The sequence below is a fragment of the Podarcis pityusensis genome (genome assembly GCF_964106645.2).
Source record: "Podarcis pityusensis genome assembly, chromosome: 10".
Classification (NCBI taxonomy): domain Eukaryota; kingdom Metazoa; phylum Chordata; class Lepidosauria; order Squamata; family Lacertidae; genus Podarcis; species Podarcis pityusensis.
In genome coordinates, this window is record NC_138035.1 from 26,947,116 (window position 1) to 26,972,796 (window position 25,681).

The 25,681-nt window shown below is 42.2% G+C and overlaps 1 protein-coding gene across 3 annotated transcripts in view; it reads right to left on the minus strand.

Annotated features, from left to right (window-relative positions):
• SYN3 (synapsin III) overlaps positions 1–25,681 on the minus strand; it is a 196,137-nt gene that overhangs the window by 43,161 nt on the left and 127,295 nt on the right. For all 3 annotated transcript variants that reach the window (XM_080971721.1, XM_080971720.1, XM_080971722.1), the window contains exon 7: positions 6,861–6,923. In XM_080971721.1, coding sequence (XP_080827847.1) covers positions 6,861–6,923 — 63 coding nt within the window. The remainder of the gene's footprint in view (positions 1–6,860; positions 6,924–25,681) is intronic.

A 25,681-nucleotide genomic window follows, 5' to 3' on the forward strand; every position in this document is an offset into this window, starting at 1 on the left:
CTCCGCTAACCCAGAAATAGTGCTTCAGGTTAAGAACTTTGCTTCAGGATGAGAACAGAAATCATGCTCCGGCAGCGCGGCAGCAGCGGGAGGCTCCATTAGCTAAAGTGGTGCTTCAGCTTAAGAACAGTTTCAGGTTAAGTACAGACCTCCGGAACAAATTAAGTACTTAACCCGAGGTACCACTGTACTCTCATTCTATATTTAGATTGCTGCTCAATAGTACACAATAAAACAAAATATTTGTGCTGTAATGCTTGATGTGTAGATTCCAATAACCATATATTACAAATGTTTGAAATGAGCTTCGGGGGTTTCAAGTAAAACATAGCATAGTAAATCACTGAAACATTTTCAAAGTATACTTGGAGATGGGCCAAAGTGTCTCCAATGATGAAACTCCCAAGTCATGTTGAATCCTGCATTCTAACCTTTCTCTGTCTTCACTCAACTCCTTGAATCTGCAGCTGAGCGTACAGAATTTCCTTGGCCATCATCCTGATGTTTTCTGGATATATTTAGTGCCCATATGTGTTCAAACCACCCCTTCCCTCCCCTTTCTTATTATGGTCTCTCTGATGATGACAGAGATATGAGTCGGTCTACCCAGATCATCTTGATTTCAATGGGTCTACTCTGAGCACAACTAAATCGGAATCCATCCAATTAGGATTTCATGTTTGACAGTATCCTTCTAAGAATGTGCTTGCAGTGGAGTTAATTTCAAGATTGCATATTTTATACACACAAACGCAAGGCAGATTCCTATGTTTCTTTACATTCAAGGCATTTTACAAATGAAATCTAAGCAGTTAACAGTAAGACCACTGAGCTTACTCCCCGGTAACCATGCATAGGCTGTAGTCAAGCCACATTGTTCATAGGGATGTGAACTCAGATTTTCCTAGCCAAATCCAGACATGCTAACCACTACACCATCCTTTGCCAGTTCCTTATTCTGTGACTGTCAGCAGCTACCCCACTGCTTATTATGCTTCTCAGCTACCTCCATCTAAAACATGGGTGTTCTCAACAACCCACATTACTGGTACTTGCCAGATATTGACATTGTGACACAGTGTTTTTGTATCCAGAAAAAGGCAGCATAAAGACGTTCATTACTTGGGATGCCTCCGCTATTTCCAGCAATGAGTGGCTGCTGCTGATATGAGTCAGAATGTGAATGAATGGTACACTTCACAGTGTGTTACCATCTGAAGTTATTTGTTGTCCTCTCTCTTTAAGAAAATATTTGTCCCTTGTCAAGTGAAGACCTTTTGCTCTTTTGCCTTCATCTTGAAAAGAAACAACCAGTTTTTTCATGCTCTTGGTTTCAGAACATTCTTCTTTTCATTTTCATTTCCAGTCTTGGAAAAGTCACGGTGATGAGTCGGGCCAACCCCTCTAAAAGGCTGCTGATGTTTTAACAAGACATAGTGACTTTGTTTATTTTTGGCTTTATATGGTGGTTGTTGTTGTTTTTTAAATGCCCACATCCTGCACAAGAAAAATAATGTTGACTGTGGCATTTTGGACAACAAGGTTTTAGTTTCCATTGCTGTAAAACCATTTGATCCATGAATTAAATTGGGAAAGTTCAAAAAAAAGAAATTCTGGGCCTGGTATGGACCTGAAGGGAACTCTTTTAACAGCTCTAATTAGAGAGGCCTAAAAATAAAGCACGAGTAATAAAAAAATATACATAACCCATAAATAGGAGCTGTTCTTTTCCTTCACTGTAGTTCAAACACTTATCTCCTTCCCCTGATCTGGTCAAGGAGAGGTGAAAGTTCTATTTTTCACTTGAGATCTGTCCCTGTGTCACCTGGGCAGTCAGGTTACCACATAAGTAGCACACAGTGAGCACTTTATGCTTTGTAGAAAGCCCAGAGGAAGCTTGGGGGAGGGGGAGATGGTGCCCTCTTGGTCTTCCCTGCTTTTCTCTGTAGCAAGGCTGATAAACAACTCTCTATGAGGCCTCCATTTTACTGAGTAACCACCAGAAGTTCTATTCTGGGTTTTGGAAGGAAGCAGTTGCCAATAATCCTTTGGCCATGATTTTCAGTGCCTTTGATCCCTGAACTTCCATCCATGTTCTGACTGTCTTACTGTTCCACACAGATCAGTGCTAAAGAAATAGCCCAGCAAAGTCCTAAGATGTAAGGTCTCCTGGCTATTGCCTTTCTTACTAAGCCAAGACCCAAAGTCTATCTTTCAACCAGATTTGGTTCCATACCCCTGCTCTACAGGAACCATGGGGATATCATTTTATTCAGTCTAGTCTTCAGTTGCAGAGGTCAGGCTTGTAAGAATTTTTCCTCAAGTGATAGAGTGGCTTAAAAGAAGTGCTTACTCATGATTAACAACTACTTGTTGTTTGTCAGTTGAAACTTTTAAAGCTACCTTGTCCTATTCATAATTTCAAAATTGGAGTTGCTCGTTTTAGATGTGCAATTTGCTGCTTGAAGTCTCTTGGTAGGGGTGGAAGGGTGTGTAAATTTTGGTTCTCTTAGTTTCCCCCAGTCATACATTCAGTTCTTCACATTTTGCAGCAATAATAATAAAAAAAAACCTATTGAAAGTTTTTCAGCATTTTAGTGCAGAACTATCCTAACAGATTTTTATATGAAGTTTTCACTAATGTACACTTTTTTGTGATCAATTTTCCCTAATAAAATTCATTACTGTATATTATTTTCACTAATACAGTCATACCTCATGTTGCGTCCGCTTCAGGTTACGTCTTGTCAAGTTGTGTCCTACGGCAACCCAGAAGTACGGGAACGGTTACTTCCAGGTTTCGCCAGTTGCGCATGCGCAGAAGCGCTAAGCTAAATCATGCTTCGTGCATGCACAGAAGCGCTAAATTGTGCCCTGCATGTGCACAGATGTGGCACTTTTAGATGTGAACGCTTCGAGTTGTGGACGTGCCTCCAGGACGGATTACGTCCACAACTCGAGGTTCCACTGTATGCATTTTTTTGCACACTTTCCTCTAAGATATACATTTTTGTAAGTGCTGTTTGGTTGGAGAAGTGGAATGCAAAATTCAGATGAGTAATAACTCTGAAGGATAGCTGAGTTTCAGATCACATATTATTTCAGAAAGCGTGAATTTGTTAGATTAGGCTTTAAATGCATACTGAATTGAATTTCTTCTCCATCACTATTTGTTGGTGGCTGTTCAAAGTGTGGACGCTCCAAGTGGCAAAATTCATATGGAGTTATTGACCTCTTAATGTCTATCAGTTTCAATCAGTGAAGGAAGTGGAAACAGTGAATGAAGGGAGTTTCATTGGTGTCTTTGGAATTGCTAGTTTTGTATGTTACTTTGCATATGCAAGTGGTTTTCCACATACACATGTCTCCATGTTGTAATGTTTCACATGGTGACCCATTCAACATGTTCAGTGTATGAACTGGGTCAAAGAGGGTGGCATTTCAACATTTTCAGTGCATATGTTTGGGTGGAGAACAGATTCTAACATGGTAATGAAGATGATTTATTTTATCAAGGCCAAAATAGACTTCTAAGCAGTTTACAAAAATAAAAACCAATCACAGAAACATTTTTAAAAATGTGAAATTAAAATGCACAGCAAAACTTAAAAACATAGTGAGGGTAGAGCTAGGAACTGTTAATTGTTCTAGCTTAATTCATCTATAGTTAAAGGATCTTGGTTATGTGATGTAAACAAAGAAACAAACAGGGATGAAAGGAGTTTGGGATAAAGATGTGCCAATGATACAGCTGTCCTCCAAGGAATGTCATGCAACCACAAGGTAGCCTACAAATGGACTTTTCATCTTGTTTGCAAGACTAGCTTCCTTTTAACATAAACAGGAAACAGTTAAGGTCCACACATCACAGAAAGCAACAGAGCAACATGAAAGGAAATCTAGGGTGTGATTTGATCCCCAAATTCCTCCCTACCCAAAGGTTAGCACAGCTGGAAAGCTTGGCTTTCAGATCAGAGTATAACGAACTCACCTGATTTCTGCTTTGCAATAATGTGGTTGGCAGTGGCCAAACAGATTTCAAATTCATATCTGCTGGCTCTGCTCAAAGTTGGCATTAGATAAACAGAATTGTACAACTATAATATACCATCTCTGTCTCTCTCTCTCACACTCTCTCTCACACACTCACTCCCTTCCTTGTACAGAGTAAAATGAAATTTTGTATATATTCAACATTTCAGCATTAAAATGTTTTAAGGATTTCAGAAATTCGAAAGTTTGACTTTGTGAGTTAATTCTACAAGGAATGTCTGATAATAACTTGTCAAAGATAATACCTTATCAACAACTTTCTGCCTTAAGAAAATCTTGGGGCATCTATAACTGATGTTGAAACTAATTTAAGTTTAGAATTCGCACACATTTGAATTTCTGGGAGCATTTCCGAGATAGGAAAATTTGATTGATAATTCTTTCCCATTCCTAATTTCATTTCAGCGCTATTTTCTTTTTGTTTAACAAGTTGTTTCTTTTAAAAATATATATTCATTGACATTTTCAGAACGAGGAAAGGAGATGTAGATCACAACAGGCCATCAAAAATGATTATAATAATACTGGGTTGGGCTCAGCTCTCTCTGCGAGAGATGCAAGGAGCTTCTCAATGCAAGGCAGGCATCTAGAAATGATTGGAGAAAAAGACGGTTTCTGTTATGACTTTATATGTTCTTGTAATCCTGAATTATGCATATGAAGAAAGAATTGGTTTATTTCAGTCCACACTATGGTATTTGAGGGAAAGGGCAGAGAGAACAAGGTGGCAATGATGGTGGTATTGAATGGATATTGATGTGGAGATAAAAAAATAATTTAAGTGTGGGAGGGGGAATCATATCAGATCCTAAATTCCTGAGTAACTGGCAGATAATATTCAGACAAACATTACTTGTCCTAGTGCTAGGGACAACAGTATACATGACCAGAAGCCAAGGTGCTTATAGTAGCTTTGCTCAAAATGCAGATAGTGTTCCACTGGCAGAGGGGAATGCTGCTTCCACTTCCCAAAGTAAAAGAAGCTGCTAATCCATTGAATGCAGAACGATCCCAGAGAGTCTGGGAAAAACAAACAGGTTTGGAAGAAAACTGTTTTTAGGATTTCTCCCTTGGCAAGCTCCCAAACAAAAAGGCAGGAAACTTCTTTCCTTCTCTGTGAAATCCCAGTAAATGAATGCCTATATTTCCTTTAGGGGGGAAAGAGTGAATAACAGGAGGCTGTCATTCAGTAGGATCAAACAGGGGGGTCAGTTACTGATGGTGACCACTTTTTGTAGGCAAGAATACCCACACAGAGAGGGCCCACGAGCCCCTTGGGGTACAAATTAACAACACTTTGAAAGATGACTACCCAATTTTCATTCAATGAAAAGCATGACAAAAGCCTCATAGTTGCTAAAGAAGCTCTCAAGCAGGTATCCACTCTGCGTTCAGTACACTCCAGTTCAGCATAAGCTTTCCATATACACAATCCTATTTATGTTTCACTGTCAGATGGAAAGCCCTGATCTTAAATGGATCAGTCAATGTTTTTAACGTCCCCTCTCCCCAATGTCATAACTGTATAATATCACGTGGTGAAATTTTCCAATGTATTTCATTGCAATATCATTATTTTCAATTATTCATTTTATACATCCTATAAGGATCCTGAGACATGATGTACTATTGTATTAACATATTATAACAATTGTCGCTAATATCCAGGTCCTGGATTTTCAGCAGTGGACATTCTACTGTGCTACTGGTGAATTTCCATGAGCTGGACCTGGGGCACTGCAGCAAAACACCTGTTCCTATTGAAAATACAGAACCTTTGTGGGCAGTAATGCAATCACACTTCGGCTCACTTTCCAGGTTTTGAGGAGAAATCTGATTACCCACCCTGTGCATTCTCTCCCCGAACTGACTTCTACCCTAGCACTCTATAGCCTTTCTCTCCCATTTTCATGTAGTCTGGCCTCAGGTTTATGTCCAACTATATGGACTTGCCCCTCTAAACTGAGAGTTGACACGAATCACAGAATCATAGGTTTATGTTTTTGTTCAACCCTCTTCTTGGCATATCCTAGTTGCTAGAAGAAAAGAAGGGCAATGGGAGACAAGGGGAATTTTGGAAGGTCTTTAAAACTACAGAGATTCTAAGGATTAGGCAGACGCAGGAAGAAAAAGTGCACTAAAGAGGAGGTGAAAAGCAGCATTTTAGTACTCCAAGGATTCCTGTAGCCTAGTGTCCAAACTATTTACTCAGCACTCAGTCACAGCTCAGACGTCACTCATTGGCTAGAAACACTGAAATGCCGAAGCAGCCAGGCTGGCTCAACTTACACTTAGAAGGTTGCCTGCACATTTTGCTTTGTAACTTTCCTTCTGGGAGGGTCAAAAACTTCTTTTTTAAAATGTGAATGTTCAGAGTCTGTGCCCCCTTGTAGGCATGGGTTCTGGTACACTTGCACCAATTGCACCACCACAATTTAGCCCTGCAACCTCCTGCTCAGTGCAAAATCTGCAACAAAAATGGCTGTCCATCCTCTGCTTAAATACCTAAATTTAGACAAAATCTACTCCCCCAAAATGTCCATCCATTGGTTCTAGTCATATCTTCTGGAGCAAAAGATAACAGGTCTGCTCCATCTTCTGTGTGGCAGCCCTTCAGATATTTGAACACTACTATCATGTCTCCCCCCCCATTCCCCCCTTCTCTTCTTGAGGCTTTGTCGTGGTGGTGCTGGGAAGATGTGGGAAATTCACTTTGTTCCAGTGAAAGGATTGTATGCTGTTTTGCACACCAAAGGGTACACAGCATATATGTCATTCTCAAAGTGAGGATTTTGTCTCTTGCTTACCTTCCCCATTCCAGCATGAGCATGTCCCAGCTTGACGACAACAGGGAAAGCTGGAGTTGTGAGCTGAAAGGCAAAGGAAGAAATCAGTCCAGAACTGGTACATGATAAGCACCTTTTTCAATCTTAGGGCTCTCAATTGTGTTTCACACGCAGATATAACCACCACAATGTGGTAATATGACTAGTGGCTACAAGAAGAACAGGACTTTCAGTAAAGCACTTCTCTATAGTATTTCTCAATGTATGTTGAAAGAAAAATCATGTGCAGAGAGCATGTCCATATGGCTGACTTTCCACGCACTGATGTCCAACATGTGCAGATTTTCCACGCAGCTAGAATTTCACTCAGCTCATCATGCACAGAGCCCCACAGACATTTCCCAATGCAATACCAACACAATTTATTGTGGAATTCTAAAATATATGCTAAATTAGCTGTCACCTGTCTACTGGCTGAGCTGCTGTGATACCATTGAATGTTCACACACTCTGACTTCTGAAGGAAGATCACCAGCCCTGTCATATGCAACAAGGATGAAATATCAACTGGACTAAGGGAAAAACATCCCAGGGGGCTTAGGGATATAAATAACTCTGCCAGTAGGAAGGGGTGCAGTATGAAGTTCACATATTGGCTCAGAACAATTAGCCATATCTCTGGCTACAGGTTTAGCAAAGTAAGGTGTGTGTGTGTGTGTGTGTGTGTGTGTGTGTGACCACAGATTTCTATGGATAGTTAAAGAGAGTTCATTGGAAACAAGATTTTTATTGGAGTTTTCAGTAGAAGCAGCTTCTGAAAACAATTTGGAAATAAAGCCTTTTGCCCCTTATTTTTCCTGACTCACACTTTCTTCATTATATTCTTCTTCTTCTTTAAGTCTCTGCAATTTTACCCCATACTGTACATGAAATTTTCCTTCTCTTCCTCCCCACAAACTGTTAGAGCACATTTTAAAATGAGAGCTATATGTCACCATCATCATCAGTTAAATTTATATACTGCCCTTCATATGAGGATTTTTACATACTAGGAACCATCCTCTAAACCTAATGAACTGGAAACAAGTCATTCCCATTTTTCCTGATGGAAGGCACCAACAGGATAGCAAAGGATGCACTAGGCTACATGTAGCTCAAATGAACAGTTCATAAAGCCATAGTGTGTTTTCTCTTTCTCTAATGAGGATGATGAGAAAGGCTGTGATTACTAGTAACGTTAATTCATCCATGCTTGCATAGTTTAAGACTAATGCTAAAAATAATTACAAGAACAAGAATGACTGATTCAGTGACTCATAAATGATAAATGATGCTTCTACATATTTATCACCATTCCACAAAAACCCTACCACTTGCCACATGCAATACTCAACATGCAGACTATGTATGTTTACTCAGAAGTAACTCCCACCAAGGCACAGCACCTCACAGAGCCTCCTTAGACTCCATCTCAACTCTGACTTCACCACCAGCCAGCCTTTCCCCTCCTCTACTCAGCTTTGGTTTGTTTAGCCTGATAAAGAGTCCTAGAGAACTTGAAAGCTTTCACACTATTTTGGGATGTGTCATCTGGCCTAATAAAGATGTTACCCAAATAATGTATGCTAAATGTAGTTAGCCAATCTCTCTCATATCCCAATACATTAATATGCAAAAGCATTTGCTAGACACAGGTAGATGGGCCTCTGCCCCTAAATACTGCTGCTCACCCAGGAAGGGAAATAACAGCATTTTCATCTGTGAACCCAGGTGATTCAGATGGGCAGGGTACAAATAAAATAAAATAAAATCATCATCATCATGGCAACATGAGACTGGACTACACTGGAAATGTTTTTGAATGGCTCTTAAGAAGGCATTTTGGCAGATGCAGCTTGTTTTGCAGGTGTGAGAAAGACTGAACCTGAAAAAATTCCCTTTTCTACCCAACTGAGCTTCAGCTTTCTTTGAAGTTAGCCACGAAGATAAATACCAAAGCTTAGTGCAATGGAATCATTAAACAGTTAACATGTGATGAGGCATTACCATTTATAGCTGATAAACCAGAACTTTCCAGGTGGAAAAATTGCTGTTGTTCCAATTATCAATTATCTCTAAGGAAAAGAACCTGGCATGACCTAAATATAGATGAGGGTTGTTATCTCCATCTGTGGCAGTTTTATATATAAACACATTTCAGTACATTGTTTTTTTGGGGACGTGTGTGCGTGTGTTGGCATGTTTCCTTTGCATCAAGAGATGTTGGGTAGTGGGAGGATGCTTATACAACTAACATGTCATATTTTCCTTGAGACCAGGCATACCTCCTGGATAGAAACATACATAGTAAGTACAGTTTGTGGACTCTGGTGGCACAATTTCAGCCCTGGTAGTCTGAAGCCTAGGAATGTGTGGCTACATGCAGGGCTGGATTAACCATTAAGCAAAATAAGCACGTGCTTAGGAGGTCTCAGGGTGCTTCACAGAATAAATTAAAGCTACAAAACTACAAAACACATAATCAAAATAAGAACAACTCAATAACACTCCCCCCAATGCATTTTAAAAGGACATAGGAATACATATGCATTTTGATAAGTTCTTTGAGCTGAAAATGCTATTACAAAATTTGGAGAGGTATAGAATTTAAAAGGAGACTTGGGTTCCAGTTAGGTTCCATTAGACTAGGCAGTGCAGATTAGGTCAGTTCATAATTCACAGAAATGGAATTCCTTAACTTCTTCCTCATACCTTGGGGTGCTGCTCATAGAACAGGCAATTCTGGCTAGCTCAGGTGTGGAAAACCAATGAAATGAGAAACGGCTGCCTATTTATTGCCCTATATCTGGGGTGGAAAACCTGCAACCCTTCGCATGTTGTTGGACTACAACTCCCATCTTCCCCGATTGTTGGCTACATTGGCTGGGACTGATGGGAGTTGGAAATCCAACAACATCCTTAAGTGGTATGGGTCCCCTTTGCACTCAGCATTAGGAACACTAAACACTGCCATATACTCAATCAGATGATGTGGCCTGTGGAAGTTGGTTCATTAGGCAGTGCCCCACCTAGGAAGGAGGATGGGGACAACCCACAGCTATAGATACGGTGGGAAATCTGTGGCCCTCCAGATGTTGCTGTACTACAATGCCCCCCCCCACTTCTGACTATTGGTCATGGTCTGATCCAGCAGGGCTCTGCTTATGCTCTTATGTTCTTAGAATGCCCAGGCAACATCTGATATAGCCATTCAGCCTGTCAGCTTCAGACAAAGTGAGATGAGGCAGCGAGACCTTCTCCACTGGTTTGGCTGGGACCAGAGGCAATTTGGCTCCAGCCTTCCCATAACTGCCTCCACAAGAAGGCATTCTACTTCGTCATTATGTATGAAACAAACGTGCATAGAATTTCAGTCTCAGTGATTGTTTGGCTATATAAACGCAGCAAAGGGATATGACAGCCACAAGAGTGAAGCTAGAATTGCTGGAACCAAGTGTGGTATATTTATATAACCTCAGTCACAATTCTCATGGGAGGGTGTTGAATATAATTAAGAGAGGGTATTGCAAGAGTTTAACCAGAACAAACATGTTTGTACTGAAATCATGGACAAAATAAACCAGTGAACTTCAGAGTATTTGTTTTGTTAAGATTTGCTTTCTTAAGAGAAACAGGAAAACAAACAGGATGAAATCATTTGAATTTTTCAAATTGCCTGCGTTGATCACGCAGACAGAGAACAGGGGGCTTGTGGATTAAGGAGTGAGGCTGTCACATCAGAGATGAATGAGCCGCTGTCGGTACAACTAAAGCAATGCAGTCAAGTCCCCAAACTTCAGTTCCACAAAATGACTTGTCATTTGAATATACAATGTTTCTTTCTATGACCAGTGTACGTATATAGTGCCAGCTCAAGACATTTACTGCTGGAAGCAGAGTCCCAATGCCCACGTCCATAGGGGGTATTAGGACTACAACTGGGGAGTGAGTGTGGTGTAACAGTTAAAAGTGTTTGACTAGGATCTGGAAGACCAGGCTTTGAATTCCTACTCAGCCAATGAAGCTCACGGGGAGATCAGTCACTGTCTCTCACAGGATTTTTTGAGCATAAAATGGGGAGGAGAGAACCACGTATACCACCTTGATCTTCTTGGAGGTAAATGCACAGAAATACAATGCATCACAGTGGGGTAGACTGCAACCAAGTGACCTGTATGCCTGCACAGTCTGCTGTCCAGCTCCTAATTAACGTAAGAACAGCACAGCTGGATAAGGTCAATGGCCCATCTAGCCCAACATTCTGTTGCCAGGCAGATGCCTCTAGGAATGCTGAAAATAGGACCTGGGCACAACAGCACCCTCCCCATTTGTGATTCTCTGCAAGTAGCATTCAGGTACATATTGTTGATGAACAACTTCAATGTCCCTGCTGCTCTCCTTTCTTCTTCCGGTTCTTTATCTTTAAACCGGACTTGACCTGAACAGCCCTTTAAATAGAAGACACCTTCAAATACTGTCCTCTCTAAAGTAGGTTACATGCCCACCCCAAACCTCACTCTGCTTCATGGCAGTGGGGTGCCCCCTTCTCCACACCACATATAGGGTAGAGTTTCCTGGATGGTTGACAACTTGCTACCTGACACACTAGCTTCTCTTTCTAACCGTTGACAGAACATGAGGATGTCTTTTGTTATTGAGTGGTATATCTGCATAGAAATCAAATGTTACTAATGTGTCCTACTAGATGGTGGGCCATTTGGTCAACATGGTAAACCACAAGTGTGGTTGATTCCTTAAAACACCCACCTAGCACTTTGATGATTGTTTTTCAACAGCAATTATGGCAACAATGTGGAGTCACTTGCATTCTGGAAGAAACAAACCACAGACCACAGGCCCCTGCTCACAATACGTGTTGTGGTTAGAGCATGCCATTGTAGTGGTTGGTGGAGTCCCAGGCTAGACACAGAGCTTTTAAACTTTCCCCTCTGACTTTCCAAGTTCTCGTCATTTTAACCAGCTTTTATATATGACTCAAGCGCCTTTCCCCAATGGTCAAATGAGAGCGAGACATAGTTCAGGTTCACTATAAAAGTTTTTTTTTTCTTTTAAAAAGTTTTTTCTTTTCATTTTGTCAGCATTTCAGCCATGAGAATTGTAAAAACAAATCCAGACGGGTAGAAGAACAGCAAAGAAATCATATATTCAAAGAGCTGCTCAGGCAGTGGTGAACTTGGGCCAATAAATCCCCAGCTGCCACCTGTCTAAACACAGGAATCTTTTTTAAAGGCAGTACTGAGGGCAGAGAAAAACGTATCATTTCTTCATGAGCAGAATTTGTGTGTAGAATAGACCATGATGAAAACATGTTGACTAAAAAACAAGCAGGGAATGTTGTTTAAAAATCAACAAACCTAAGGGCAGCTGTGCCAGCCCATAAGAAAAAAAAAAACCCCATATTAGGGCAATATCGTTATTAGGCTAACCAAAATGTGGCAAAGTAGTGTGAGAGCTTTTGAGTTCTGCAGAACTTTTCATCAGGCTAGATGATAAGCAAAGAAAGGGGATAGGGAAAAACAGAAAAAAGGCTGGTAGTGAAGACTCATGTTTTCACAGCCAGCTAATCTCTCTCTCACCCACAGCCCTGCCAACCTCCAGCCTGATGAAGAGTTCTGGAGAACTCAAAAGATTGCACACTGTTCTGTGACATTTTAGTTGACCTAGTAAAGAAACAGCTTTATTTAAGCAGGTGAAGCAATAGTGTACTCGTGAATCTGAAGAGTAGGCATGCCCTCAAGGAGAATAAAAAAATGCAGACAGCTAGATATATCCTCAAACAGCAAAGAATAATAGTACAGAGCTGAATACACAATTTATTAGGATCACCAGGCAGTCATATAATAGTGAGCTGCCGAAAGGGTAGTGTTGTGGTTAGCGTGCTGGACTCTGTCTGGGGAGATCTGGGTTCACATCCATGGTCACCACACTGGCAACCCCACTAGACTACAGAGCCTGTTGATGCAGGCAGGTCTTCCCTTGTTGGCAGATGACAACTAACAGGCAATAATAGCTCCCACTGATGTCCTCTGAGGCAAGGAAGTGGGGATGAACAGCTGGAACTCACCCAGCCCACAGGCGAGGCAAGTCATCCCTTGCTGCAGTTGCCATTACAGTATTAAAAAAACAAAATAAAATAAAGGCTTGTCAAGACACTCACCAAACACTATCCCCCCACCCCACCCCTGCCCCTTACTGCAACCACTACCGTAACTAGAGTCATTATTTTCTTTCTTAAATAATTATGTTTGCACACTGAAGAGGACAGAGGCCGGGAATTGCAAGCAGCAGGAACTTGAGAAATTCTTTTGGGAATAACACACAGGTCTCCTTCTTTCCTTGGGCATGTCTGGGGTTGTACAGAGGAGGCTGTGGTCTGTTTAAATCCACTCCATCAGTCATTCCTGTCTATGGAGGGGGAGGGCAAATCCCCTCCTTTTACTGGAAAGTAAAAGGCGGGGGTCGGAGCTGATTTCATCTCTGAGGCAATGCTTCATCACACAAGACTAAAGGAGACAAATGTGAACTAGCTGCTCTGCATGCAAGGCAGCAAAACATCTGTTTCTTTCTCCCTGTCGATGCTTTGCTTTTTCGAAGACAACCTGTACCAGGGTTGCCATAACTTGAAGAGCAAAAAAGAGGACAGCCCGAGCCACTGCTAACCCGAGCCAGGGAAAGAGGCATGTGGGAGCGCCGAGCAGCCTGCGACAAACAAACAAACACACCCCAAATCCCACACATTTCCTTTAAAATGTAAAAATCCCCCCCAGATGGGCATGTTGCTCCCTCCAAGAGTACATGCCTGGGATTTCCCGAATGTATGGCAACCCTTACCTGCACCTCTCATGGGAAAATATCTAATGGGTTTAGGCTGCAATCCTAAACTGTACACAGAATGATCTGGGAGTAACTTACATTGAACTCAATGGGTCTTACCTCTGATATGTATAGGATTGCACTGCTTGATACTGTTATTTCCTGTGGAACCTGGGCCTCGTTATGGTAATTTATATTCCCTAATTAATTGTGTGCTTTGCATCTGAAGGAAAACTTTTATAAGATTCAATACTGATAACCTCACCCTACGGAGATTGCGTAAAGCTGGGAGCTAATCATGATTTTTGAACTGCCCCAAGCGTGTCTCATACCATAAATCAGATTCAAGTTGCATCAGGTAAATGAGTGTTTGCGACACCCCAACTGGATCCTTTTCTGGTTCTCTCTGAATATCGAAAATTGCTTCTGATGCATTGAATGGCTATTTAGAATAGGAGATGTGGTAAATCCCAATCAGGGTGATCATGCATCCCTAACAGAAACTGAGACAATTCAAGGATCTCTGCACATTTGGGTTTGAAGCCCCTTTTACCACTTAAGACACATTACCAAGAAGCAGTTTTAGTTGGCCAACCAAGGGAAGGAAGGACAGACAGCAAGGTACAGTACATCTTATTGTGGAAGGAGTCATAATATGGTTTACTTGCAAGAAGGCACTGGACTTTGTTGCATCTGGGTAGAGTCAGGAGTTCTCTGAGCCTGCTCTTGTTGAAGACAGACAACATAGTTCTTGCTTAGCTTCCTTACGGGTGGGTCCAATTCAGGCCCTCAAAGGAATTTTTGAGTAGGCTGTGAGCCCCAACTCCTGCAGTGTCCTGGTGCATGCCAGCCTTCCCCCTTGACCTCCAACCTTTGCAAACTGAGTGGGAAGATCTGAAGGGTGATTCTGAATGTCTCAGATGAGCATGCTTAGTATCCTCCCTGTAACTTGGAACTCTGCATTTAGAATTACCCTTCAGCCCTCCTGCTCAATGCCTTGGGTGGGCTTGGAGTGTTAGTACTGTCATGCAATCTAATGGGTTTGCTTTTGTTCTTGTTTTGATTATGTATTTTGCGTTTTTTATCTTGTATTTTTATGTTATGAACTGTCCTGAGATTTACAGATGAAGGGTAGTATACAAATTTAACTAATAAGAATAATAAAAATAATAAAGAATTCTACAATCTGACATATTGTGCTTCCTTGCAGCTACATCTTCTGCATCTTCATATTGGGTCTTTCCACCCAAACCCTTTTTCTGTATTGGTGACAGGAGCTCCCACAGCTCCATAATATAGATGCTAAGCATTAATATGCAGAACTGTTTTTGCAGGGCCTCTTCTTTGGCTTGGTTCTCACAAGATAAGTGGTTTTTTTCTTTTAATTTTCATACAGGAAGATTACAAGACGAACGATAAATTTCCTGGTCCAATTTGTTTTCCTGAATGAATGTTCCAAAATTGGATAAATAAAGTATGTTCCTTGGGAAATGATCAGAGCTTTTGTCCTTCCAATGCCCTTACTATATTTGTCACTTCGACTAATTCAGCAACCTGCCAAATTCTTAATATCCGACCATACATTCTTGGCGCTTCCAAACATTTCCATTTCATTGCTATTTCCATCCTTGCAATAGTCAATAAATTCATCATCTGTTCTATATTAGATTCCAGCACCGCCACTCCTGCCCAGTATCTTTTAAGGATCAAGTAGAAATATTGCATAAAACTGCTTTGCTGCATCAGACCAAGGTCAATATAGTCCAGCATTCCACTCTAGACAGCAGCCAGCTATATCTCTCTGAAAAGATGACTTGAAAATGGTATATTTACCCTGTTTAACTCCAGCATATAGTATTCAGGAGAAACTAGCTTTCCATTTCTGCTGCTTCATAAGACTGATGTATGAAAACAAACTAAAAACTAAGAGAACATAACCAGGGTCTTCCCTATCTAAGGCCTCAGACTCCTCCTCCTCCTCAGAGTCTGACCAGCCTCTCAGTGAGACTCAGGATATACCGTATTTTTCGCCCTATAGGACGCACCGTCCCATAAGGCGCACCTAGTTTTTTGGGGGGGAAATAAAGGGGAAAAAATTATTTTCCCCCCAGGCGCGGGGCTGGGGCGGGGGAAGCCCGAGCTTCCCCTGACCCCAGCCCCCAGAACAGGCAACTCTCCGCAAGCCGTGGGAGCCCGGCGCCGGGCTCCCGCGCCTTGCGGAGAGCTGCGTGAAGCCTGGGTGTGCTGAGCTCAGTGCGCCCAGGCTTCAGCATGCAGGCAACTCTCCGCAAGCCGTGGGAGCCCGACATGGGCTCCCACGGCTTGCGGAGAGCTGCGCGAAGCCTGGAGAGCGAGAGGGGTCGGTGCGCACCGACCCCTCTTGCTCTCCAGGCTTCAGCGAAAGCCTGCATTCGCCCCATAGGACGCACACACATTTCCCCTTCATTTTTGGAGGGGAAAAAGTGCGTCCTATAGGGCGAAAAATACGGTATATCCTGAGTCTCACTGAGAGGCTGGTCAGACTCTGAGGAGGAGGAGGAGTCTGAGGCCTTAGATAGGGAAGACCCTGGTTATGTTCTCTTAGTTTTTAGTTTGTTTTCATACATCAGTCTTATGAAGCAGCAGAAATGGAAAGCTAGTTTCTCCTGAATACTATATGCTGGAGTTAAACAGTATATGGACCAACTGTATGCTTCAGAATAAGACAGCTTCCTATGTAATTTCACCACAAGTGGATCAAATTTGTCCCCACTCTGCCACGTTTCCATGATGAATCCATTTTATGCCGTGGTGTTAAATCACTCATTATAATAACAAACACAGGTGGTAAATGCTACCGGGTATCTGTAACCAATAAAGTTGTGGCCTAAATTTGCCCTGTAACATTAACTTAATATCTGTGTCCTTGTGTCTTATTCACCAATGAGGGGTGATCTCGGGGGTCTCAACACGCAACCCTGAGTGCTCTCAATAGGAGAGAGAATAGAATCATAGAATTGTAAAGTTGGAAAGGCACCACAAGGGTCATCTAGTCCAACCCACTTCAATGAAGGAATCTTTTGTCCAACATGGAGGTTGAATCCATGACCCTGAGGTTAAGAGTCTTGAGCTTTAACAACAAAGTCTAAACTGCAACATGTTGTTTCAGCCTTCTCTTGTATTGCCTACTTTCAATCATGTAATAACTCTCCTTCATATTCAGAGATATTTAATACAATTAACTACTGATTAAAAGAAAATGGATACCCTCTCTGACAGCTGGGCATTATGGTTTGCAATTTTCAGAGGAGAAATCCTCAACTGTGCTGTGACTTTATCACATTTTGTTACCATGTCAAATTGTACATCCCAAGCAGACAACAGGATTCTGGAAGTAATGTGGTGTGAGAGGCTGTGGCAGCCTTTTCTCATGCTTGAATTGGAGATTTAAACAGTGGCGGCTGGTCCATTAGCGTAAATGGGGCACTACTCCACCAACATCAGTTTGCCCTTGGCCAACCACCAGTTGCCTCTCTTCTTAATTACAACCAACTGGGTTGGCGCTGTTTGTAATTAGGTCTGGCTTCACCTACTGTTGGCCTCCCTGCTTTCTGCACTACTGGTTGGTCCCAATGGACACCAGCCACCAATGGAATTCAAGGGTGTCATGAAAAGCTTAGAGGACATACCAGCCAGGAAGCTAGGCAAGCACTTTGCCGTCTCCCTTAAACAAGAAAGAACAGCAACAGGGAACTCCACCCAGATACCAATCAGTCCAGTGCCACCTTGTGCTTAACCCCCATAATGGCATTCTTTCTTTACGCAAAAGGCAACGATTCACTGGTTTCAGGTTAAAAGATGGCAAGTTGCCACTGGCTGCTCCAGTTTTCTAATTTTCCTGAAACACACAGTGAAGATAAAATCACCTTGGTAGCATTTTGAAAACTACAGAAGTGAAGTTGTATAAATACTTTAGGAAGAAGACAGCACTGTGTGTCCTTCAGTACTTGTTGTTTGAGGCAGGAGACACCAGGGTTGGTTTTTTCCATTGTTTGTGAACCCAAACAACACTTCTGTGTTGTTCTGTGACTGGAATGTTCTCGTCAGACCCTTTCCTCAGCTGATAGCTATCTGAGGGCATTTTTTTTTGTCTGAAGCAAAAATGTCCCATAGTAAAAGAGGCCTACAGACAAAAACTATCTCACCCTCTGTAAATAGTAGTAGGCGGACAGATTGTGCTGTTTGTGCATTTGGACACCGCCTGGAATATATTTTCAATGCGGCATGTCTAGGCTGTTCTACAAATTCATAAATACTTTGTACCACAGTTCTAACAAATGAGGCTACTAGTCTGCATCACAAACATAAAGCAAGAATGTGTGGGGCCTCTAGTCAGGGGCACAGCCTTGAGCAGGAGGTGAAGAGGCTCAGTGTTTTCTGAAAGGCACATCCTCTGCCACAGAAACATTTTCTTGTAATCCCAGATGTGTGGGACTGGCTATGTTCATCACTGTTAAAGGGAAGGCTCTGCATGGGTGCTTTCTTCTTGATTTTTGTCCCACATCTTATTATTCATTTTATTTAACAAAATGTATATTGCAGCCAAACCTTTAAATAGTTTGCAATAAAGCTAAGTGGTTTACAAGAAAGTCTAACAGTTCACAATCTTCCATGGTTAAGCCTTGATATGTGTCATGGACTGGCTGGATACAGAGGAGTGGTGGGAGGCACCAGCTGGAGAAACCCCCAAAAGAAGAAGGCTCAGAGCCAGGGGATAGGTGGTGGGGCGACAATGAGTGGTCAGAGGGGGAAGAAGGAGCAAACTGGTAGGAGGAGGCGTCAGAAGCTGAAAAGTGAACAGGGTTTAGTGAGCAGAAGAGGCTGTGGCAGAGAGCAGTTCAGAAGCAGAGGTAGAAGCAGAGGCTGGAGAGGAGCGGGGCCAAGAGGCAGAGATGAGGCAGGCTACTGAAGAAGCCGGGGTGTGTGTCTCCCCCTGCTGCTGTGACTAGTTCCCCTTTCCCCAGTCTCCCAGAACCCTCAGGTGTATGAAGAGGGTGGAGCAGAGACAGACAAGGAGCTGGAGTCTCTGATTGCTTGGGAGGGACTCGAGGGAGGAGGAGCCTTAGAGAGCTGTAGAAAGGTGGGGACCTTCAGTTTCACAACTGCCTCACTGGGCCAAAACCTGCTGGGAGGAGTTGCTGTGCTCACTAGACCTGAGCTGCTTTGTTTCTTGGCCCCTTGTGAGTTATTGTTACCTGCTCCTGACAACTGCCTTGATAATATGGCTGAAACCCAGTTAGCATTGAAACCTGGGTAGCATTTCTGGGTTTAATTACAGGAAGGGATGGGTGAATTTGTCAACTTCATTTTATGTCTAGTTTCTCATTTTTTGCAGTTATCCACACTTCCATTTCAGTTTGCGTTTGCGTTTGAAAAAAGGCCTCACGAAAATTCACCAGCATTTTAGTGTGAATTTTGCCTAATATACACATTTTTTGTGAAACAATTTCCACATTATATTTTAAGTGCTATTTTTATGAATATGTTCATTTTAATGCATGCATTACCCAAGGACACAATTTTTGGCTGGAGAACTGCACTGCAAAATTCAGATTAGTGCAAATTACAAAGGATGCATTTCAGTTTGCGCATTGTTCCAGAAAGTGTCAATTAGGTAGGTTCACCTTTAAATGCGAACTGAATTTAAAATCTCTTTCATCCTTAATCTGCAGAAAAGTCAGGATCACAACCAAATTCCTACCAATAACCCTGCACTGACAATCAATATGTTGACAACAGATATCATGAGGAATATTGTTCCTTAGTTGAGATAGCAGTCTACAACACTGACAGAGGAGTCTTATCCATGCACTTGGAAGTAAGTCACACTTTGTCAATGTGGTTTACTTTCACCTAAGTTTGCATAAGTTTGCAGCTTTACGCATGAGCAGATCTACTGGCAGAGAGGCATGCTGCCATGCCATTTCAAAATGTAGACTGCAGTCGTTACTTCAGAGTAGATCTGATTTCAAACAGCAAGCTGGCATACCTTCTTATGATATGTCCTGCCTGCAAGTAAGCTCCTTGGACTGCTATTTGCACGTGGAGCCACCTGCTTGTGAGTAGAGAGGGCCCAGCCTGTTAACATCAAAAACATATTGACATAGAAGACTGAAAGACAGCATGTTGCTAATGCTGTCAAGGGATGACTACTTCTGCTACTCGTTATCGGTTCTTGTATGGTTTCAGTTTCAAATGTTGACACTGAGCAGTTCCTTTGACATAGAGTAATAACTAAGGGCACAGTTGTAAGACCTGCTGCAGTCAAAGCCTGCCTCCTGTGCCAGCCAGTGTGGAAGGCTTGGGGCAGTAAAACTGCTGATTTCCCTGTGCCAGCTCTAGGCTGGTGCAGCAGAGATGGCCAAATAACCTCTACCACTGGTAGGTGGCCCTCCTCACCCCGTTTCCGGGTTTTATGCTGGTTACCTTCAGCAGGGATAACTCCTAACTCTACTTTTGGCAGCTGCAGCATATACATTCATGGCAGACACCTCCCCCCAACCCTGTGAGTGGAAAGAGGAAAACCTCCACAACATTCTAACCTCTAACGTGATGGATCAGGGCTTATGATGGTTCTGTAAGGTGTTAATGTAAAACCAATTCTACATGTGGGCATTTAATTTCCTTTGGAAATGAAAGCGTTACAGCAAGCAACAAATAAGCATGTGTAAAAATGGCAGAGTTTGGCTGCTTAGTTATGCCAACCCCAGGTGCATAAAAATATAAATAAATATATTAAACTAGGTTTGAATTACAAAAAATATTAAAGTTTGTTGGGTTGAAGTTAGGGCTGGTTATACATTTGAGGATTATGAATATATTCATTTCAGTTTCTGAACGGAATAATTACGGGGTTTGGATGCATTTCCTGGGATAAATGCAAGCCAGAGGTTTGCTCTCATGCTTTACTACTACCGACAGCCTTTCAGGAAAGGACTGCAGCTCAGTATTGATGTATCTCCTTTTTATGGCAGTACATTAGTAGCAGTACTAGTAAGGTAATTGCCTCAGACAACTGGTTTTGTGTATTATGAAAGTGGGGCAAATGGTATTTAATTGGATGCTGAAGGTTCCAGGTTCAATGTCTGGCATGTCCAGGTGGGACTGGAAATGTCTCTGGTCTGAAACCCTGGAGAACCACTCCTGGTCATTGTAGACCCTACTGAGCTAAAGTGACCAAGTATACGGCAGTTTCTATATCCTGAGCCTTTTCTGAACCAGCCCTGAGCCTGCAGCCAAATTGTGTTAGGTTTTTTTTTGTTAACACAGACAACAGATCTCTGGATGATTGAAAGACAAGTTCAGGATTTACATTTTTTTTTGCAATCTCAGAGAGGAAGCTAAAGAGGAAATGTCTTTATAAGAAGAAACCAGACAAGAACAAAAGTAGCTATCTGAGAATCTAGCTCCATTTCTGCTATTGCTCTGCGAATGTCATCAGAAAAGCAACAGCCTCCTCTCCTTTCCTTTTTTCTTGGCTCTCATTCTGTTTCCTGATGTATGCTCTACATTTTGCAGCTTACTGATGGGAACCAGAGACTTGATGAATTTAAATATCCAGGTGCAAACCAAGCAACCACTGAACTACAGTAACCTTCATTTCATGCTCATTATTCTCGTCCAACTTGGGAGTTTCAGCTGGTGGCCGGAGCTTTGCATTTGGAGTTGGGATGGTGAACTTGGTGTGTGCGTGTGTATTGGCTGATGACATTATCAGGCACCAGAGTTTTTGTGGGGGGTGGGGATGGGGAAAGAGTGGAAATGTAGACCACTGAATACACATCAGTATGAGCAAAGTGGTGCACTAGTCTGATTAGACTGGTGCATAGAATGTTTAGGTTGAAATAGGCTATGCAATATTGTCCTGCTTCTCTTGTGCTGCCACAGGTTTGCAGAAGAGAGAAGTGATTTCCTGATGTGTAATGCTTCCTTCTCCAATTCTGTTGCTCCAGAAGAAAGTAAACAAATGGAACGGTTATGGAAAGAGAAGGACTGCCCCATCATGCACTACACCTTATGATGATAAACAGACTGCTGGGTGACATGGAATAGAATTGAACTGTGACATATGCAAAGGAAGTGTATTGCTTCATAATATTCCCCAAAAGAGCAGACATTGGCATATAAGAGACAGCCCATCATCCAGATTATGGCAGGTTTCCCATGGAAATTTCTTTCTTAATGAATGCATATTATGTAGCCCTTCCGCTAACAGTTGTAGGGACAGCTAACAGCACTCTGTGTGTATGTTTTTGGGGTTTTTTTGGTGAAAATTACTATTATGTCTGGTAAGTTTTTGATGCAGGGTGTAAATAAAATTGATGTAGACATTGTCTTCCTTCTTAATTTGACATGAATCCCAATAGAGAAACATACTAGTGCCCAGGTAGGCAATTGTTTGTGTTCTTTAGAAGCTCAGATCTTAGCTTAAAAGCATTAGAAGTTTGTTCAGTTAGAGGGAAAAAGCTGGAATGGAAAAAAACCCCATTTATTAGTTATGAAGGAAATTGAAAGTTTTACTAGAGACATGTTACATTTCTTCACATGCATTTAAGCCAACTTTCCCGAAATTTCTCAGTGTCCTTCCAAACGGTTGGTTTTTTGCATGCTTGTATTCTGCAACATGTGGTTGACACAATTATAGTGCATTAGTGGTGTATTTATTCCAGATAGTCCAAACATCATTTTGCTGTATTAATTGTTCTGTAATGCTTCCCCAATGTTATTGCATGATTGCCATCTGAAGGGGCACTCATGTGCTATGGAGCAACAAAAGTAGGGCCAATAAATAAATAAACAAACCTGGAACATTTGTAGATTAATGAAATTATGGAATTTTGGTAGGAAGTTACAGGACACACAGTGACTGGAAATGAAGCAGTATGTCTGCCTCAAAGCTTGTGCAGGTGCAGACAATATAGAAAGCATGACCACACATAATGCGTTCATGAGCACAATCATTACGAATGCACAATATAAAGGATTTCTGGAGGGGCCTTGAATCTGAGGATCACTGCTGCTGAAACAACACCCAAGTCCTGTCCTTATGGAAATGCCAACTTGAGCTCTGCCCAGCACTGTCCAAGGTACCAATGATGTGTTACATCTCTTCCACCAAAACTGTGGAAAATGACTGTGAAAAACAGAACACCTATTTAACTCAAGAGTTATCTCATCTTTTGTTGAGGTATTATAATCAGGGACTGCTATGGGTAACAATAAAGACAAAAAGAAAAGCAGCTGTAAGGAGAAAGAGTAGGTAGGTATAGAAGTAAAATGATCTCCAGGGACCTGTGGCCTGTGTGGCAGGATCAGTTGTTGAATTTATCACCCTCTGTACCCTGACCTCTGGTGGAGTTCTTCAAGCACAAAACAGAATAGATCTCTGTTCTTCAGCACTAATACAAAACAAAGTGTTTGCATGTGACACATTTGTTATAGCAAATATAGTCACCGTAGTTTGCAATCTAAAAATAAATGGACACACATATGTCTCCCATTTAGAAACAGGTTGGTATACAAGTTTGAACATTTGGATTTTTCTTTATTTTTTGCCAACAGAAGGTAGTTCAATAAATATTTTCTCACCTGGCGTGTCTCTCCCACCCCGACTCTCCTAAAACCAGCCCTCTGACAGCCATATTTGTTTTGCTTTTTTCATTGACCTGGTGGGAAAATTGCATCTGCTGATACAATGCTAATGCCGCTTGTATCCTGACAACCTGAGACTCAAAGAACAAAGGAGCCCATAAACTTGTCCATAAACTTAAGTAAGATACTCACAGCTGGCGCAAGAGACCACTTAATACTGGATGCATGTAAGAGCTACACTTGAGCATCAGAACAAATAAACCTCCAGCTCAGTCTAACTAATTAGCTGTCTGCTAATTGATACCCCAAACACAGGGTGCATTCCTTGACCCATTACCTGGCACAATTTGTATAACATTCAGCCAACTAAGGGTAGAGTCCCCGTCATATCTAAGAGGCCAGAATGACTGCATTTTTCCTCCTCACACTTTGTGCTTGTAGAATTCAGCATGATTAGGTGACTGGTTTGCATCATGTTTTAGGCATGGCTGCACCCACCTTGTATGCTGTGTCTGCAGCGGGTATGATATTTCCATTACTGGAAAATGTAATGGGCAGCCAACAAAATCCAGTGAACCAAATCCTGGGAATGGTACTAAGGGCTTCAAGTTACCCTATTAAAAAAAGGGAACATGTACGTGAACAAGGCCTCAGATGTAATTCCAGATGGTTAGGACTATGCTAGAAAAAAAAGAGAAAAGAAAATGAAGGATCAATGTGTTTCAAATATGTCATTGTGCTCATGGTGAGCTGGGGCAAAATGGTTATTTTGTGATCCTACTATGAATATACAAAACAGGTTACCTCCACTCAGCTAAGCTGTAAAATCTAGCTTGCAACCAAAGGAGAAACAAGACAGGATAAATCACAGCTACATCCTCTGTTACAGCTATGGGGCTATGAAAAAGGTAGGGAAATGCTCCAGATTAGGACTTGGCAACTAGGAATGGGTGTGACCTTTTAGAATGCATCTATCTGAAGCTGGAGCCCTCCAGATGGAGTTGGACGCCAACTCCTCTAAGCCCCAGTCAGCATGACCCATGGTCAGGGATGATGGGAGCTGGAGTCCAACAACATATGGAAGGCTGCAGATTCCCTACCCCTGACATGGATTAAGGCAAGCATCCCCAAACTTGGCCCTCCAGATGTTTCAGGACTACAACTCCCATCATCCCTAGCTAACAGGACCAGTGGCTAGGGATGGTGGGAATTGTAGTGGAATTGTAATCCCAAAACAGCTGGAGGTTTGGGGATGCCTGGATTAAGGTAAGGGCTGCAGCTCAAAGGAAGAACACACACTGTCCCTACAAAAGATCCCAGGTTCAATTCCTGGTGTCACCCAGGTCAGTCTGGAAGAAACTCCTGCTTGAAACCCCAGTTATGGTAAGTACAAGGTAGACCAATGGTCTGACTCTGTATAAGGCAGCTTCCTATGCAAGTGCTCACTGTGTGGCACAAGCTTGCACTGCTCAATGGCTCTTAGCAGTGGTGGAGGGAGCCCAGTGGCTTGAGGCAGTAGGGTTGCCAGATAATAACCTGGAGAATGAGAGTCAGTTGCACTGATAAAACAGGAGACAAAAGTCACTTTAGCTGCTGCTAGGGTTTTCGCTTCTGGTACAATGGGACACTGTGATGAGTGCCAGAGTGCACTGAAACACTATTATTACCTTCCTGCCACAGCACTACCTATTCATCTATATGCACTGGTATACTTTTGAACTGTTAGGTTGGCAGAAGCTGGGACAGAGCAACAGGAGCTCACCCGGTCATGTGGATTTGAACTGCCGACCTTCTGATCGGCAATCTCAAGAGGCTCAGTTGTTTAGACCACAGTGTCACCTGCGTCCATACAAGTAATAAAAACAATTGTAATAAATTAATTGTGGACATAGGGAGGCAGAAAGGGTATCAAGCTGATTTTAGGTGTTATTGAACATAATTAAGACACCTTCACTTATTCTACCACTTGTTTCTCTTGCAGAGGGAGTTTGTTAATGAAAGTCACATTTTTTCTCTTAAAATAAATCACTGATTTTTTCCTTCTGGTAATCCTATCAGGTCCTCTCCCAGCTCCAGAGGTCTTGGTATGAGAAGGGTGACATCAGTCCATGGTGTCAGCCCTCTGAGTCACTCAGTCGGATTGCATGAGAACGATTTTTAAAAGCCACGAGAAAAGCACTTGGAGCAAGTCCGTAGGGTTTCAGCCCACAGCTTGCCTGCTGAGCGTACAGCCTCTGGAACCAGCCAAGGAATCCCTTACACAGGACGTGATTCAGTAACAGACAATAGAACTGCTTACAGTGACTCACAAGGCCCCTTGTTTTCTCCGGGGATTGAGT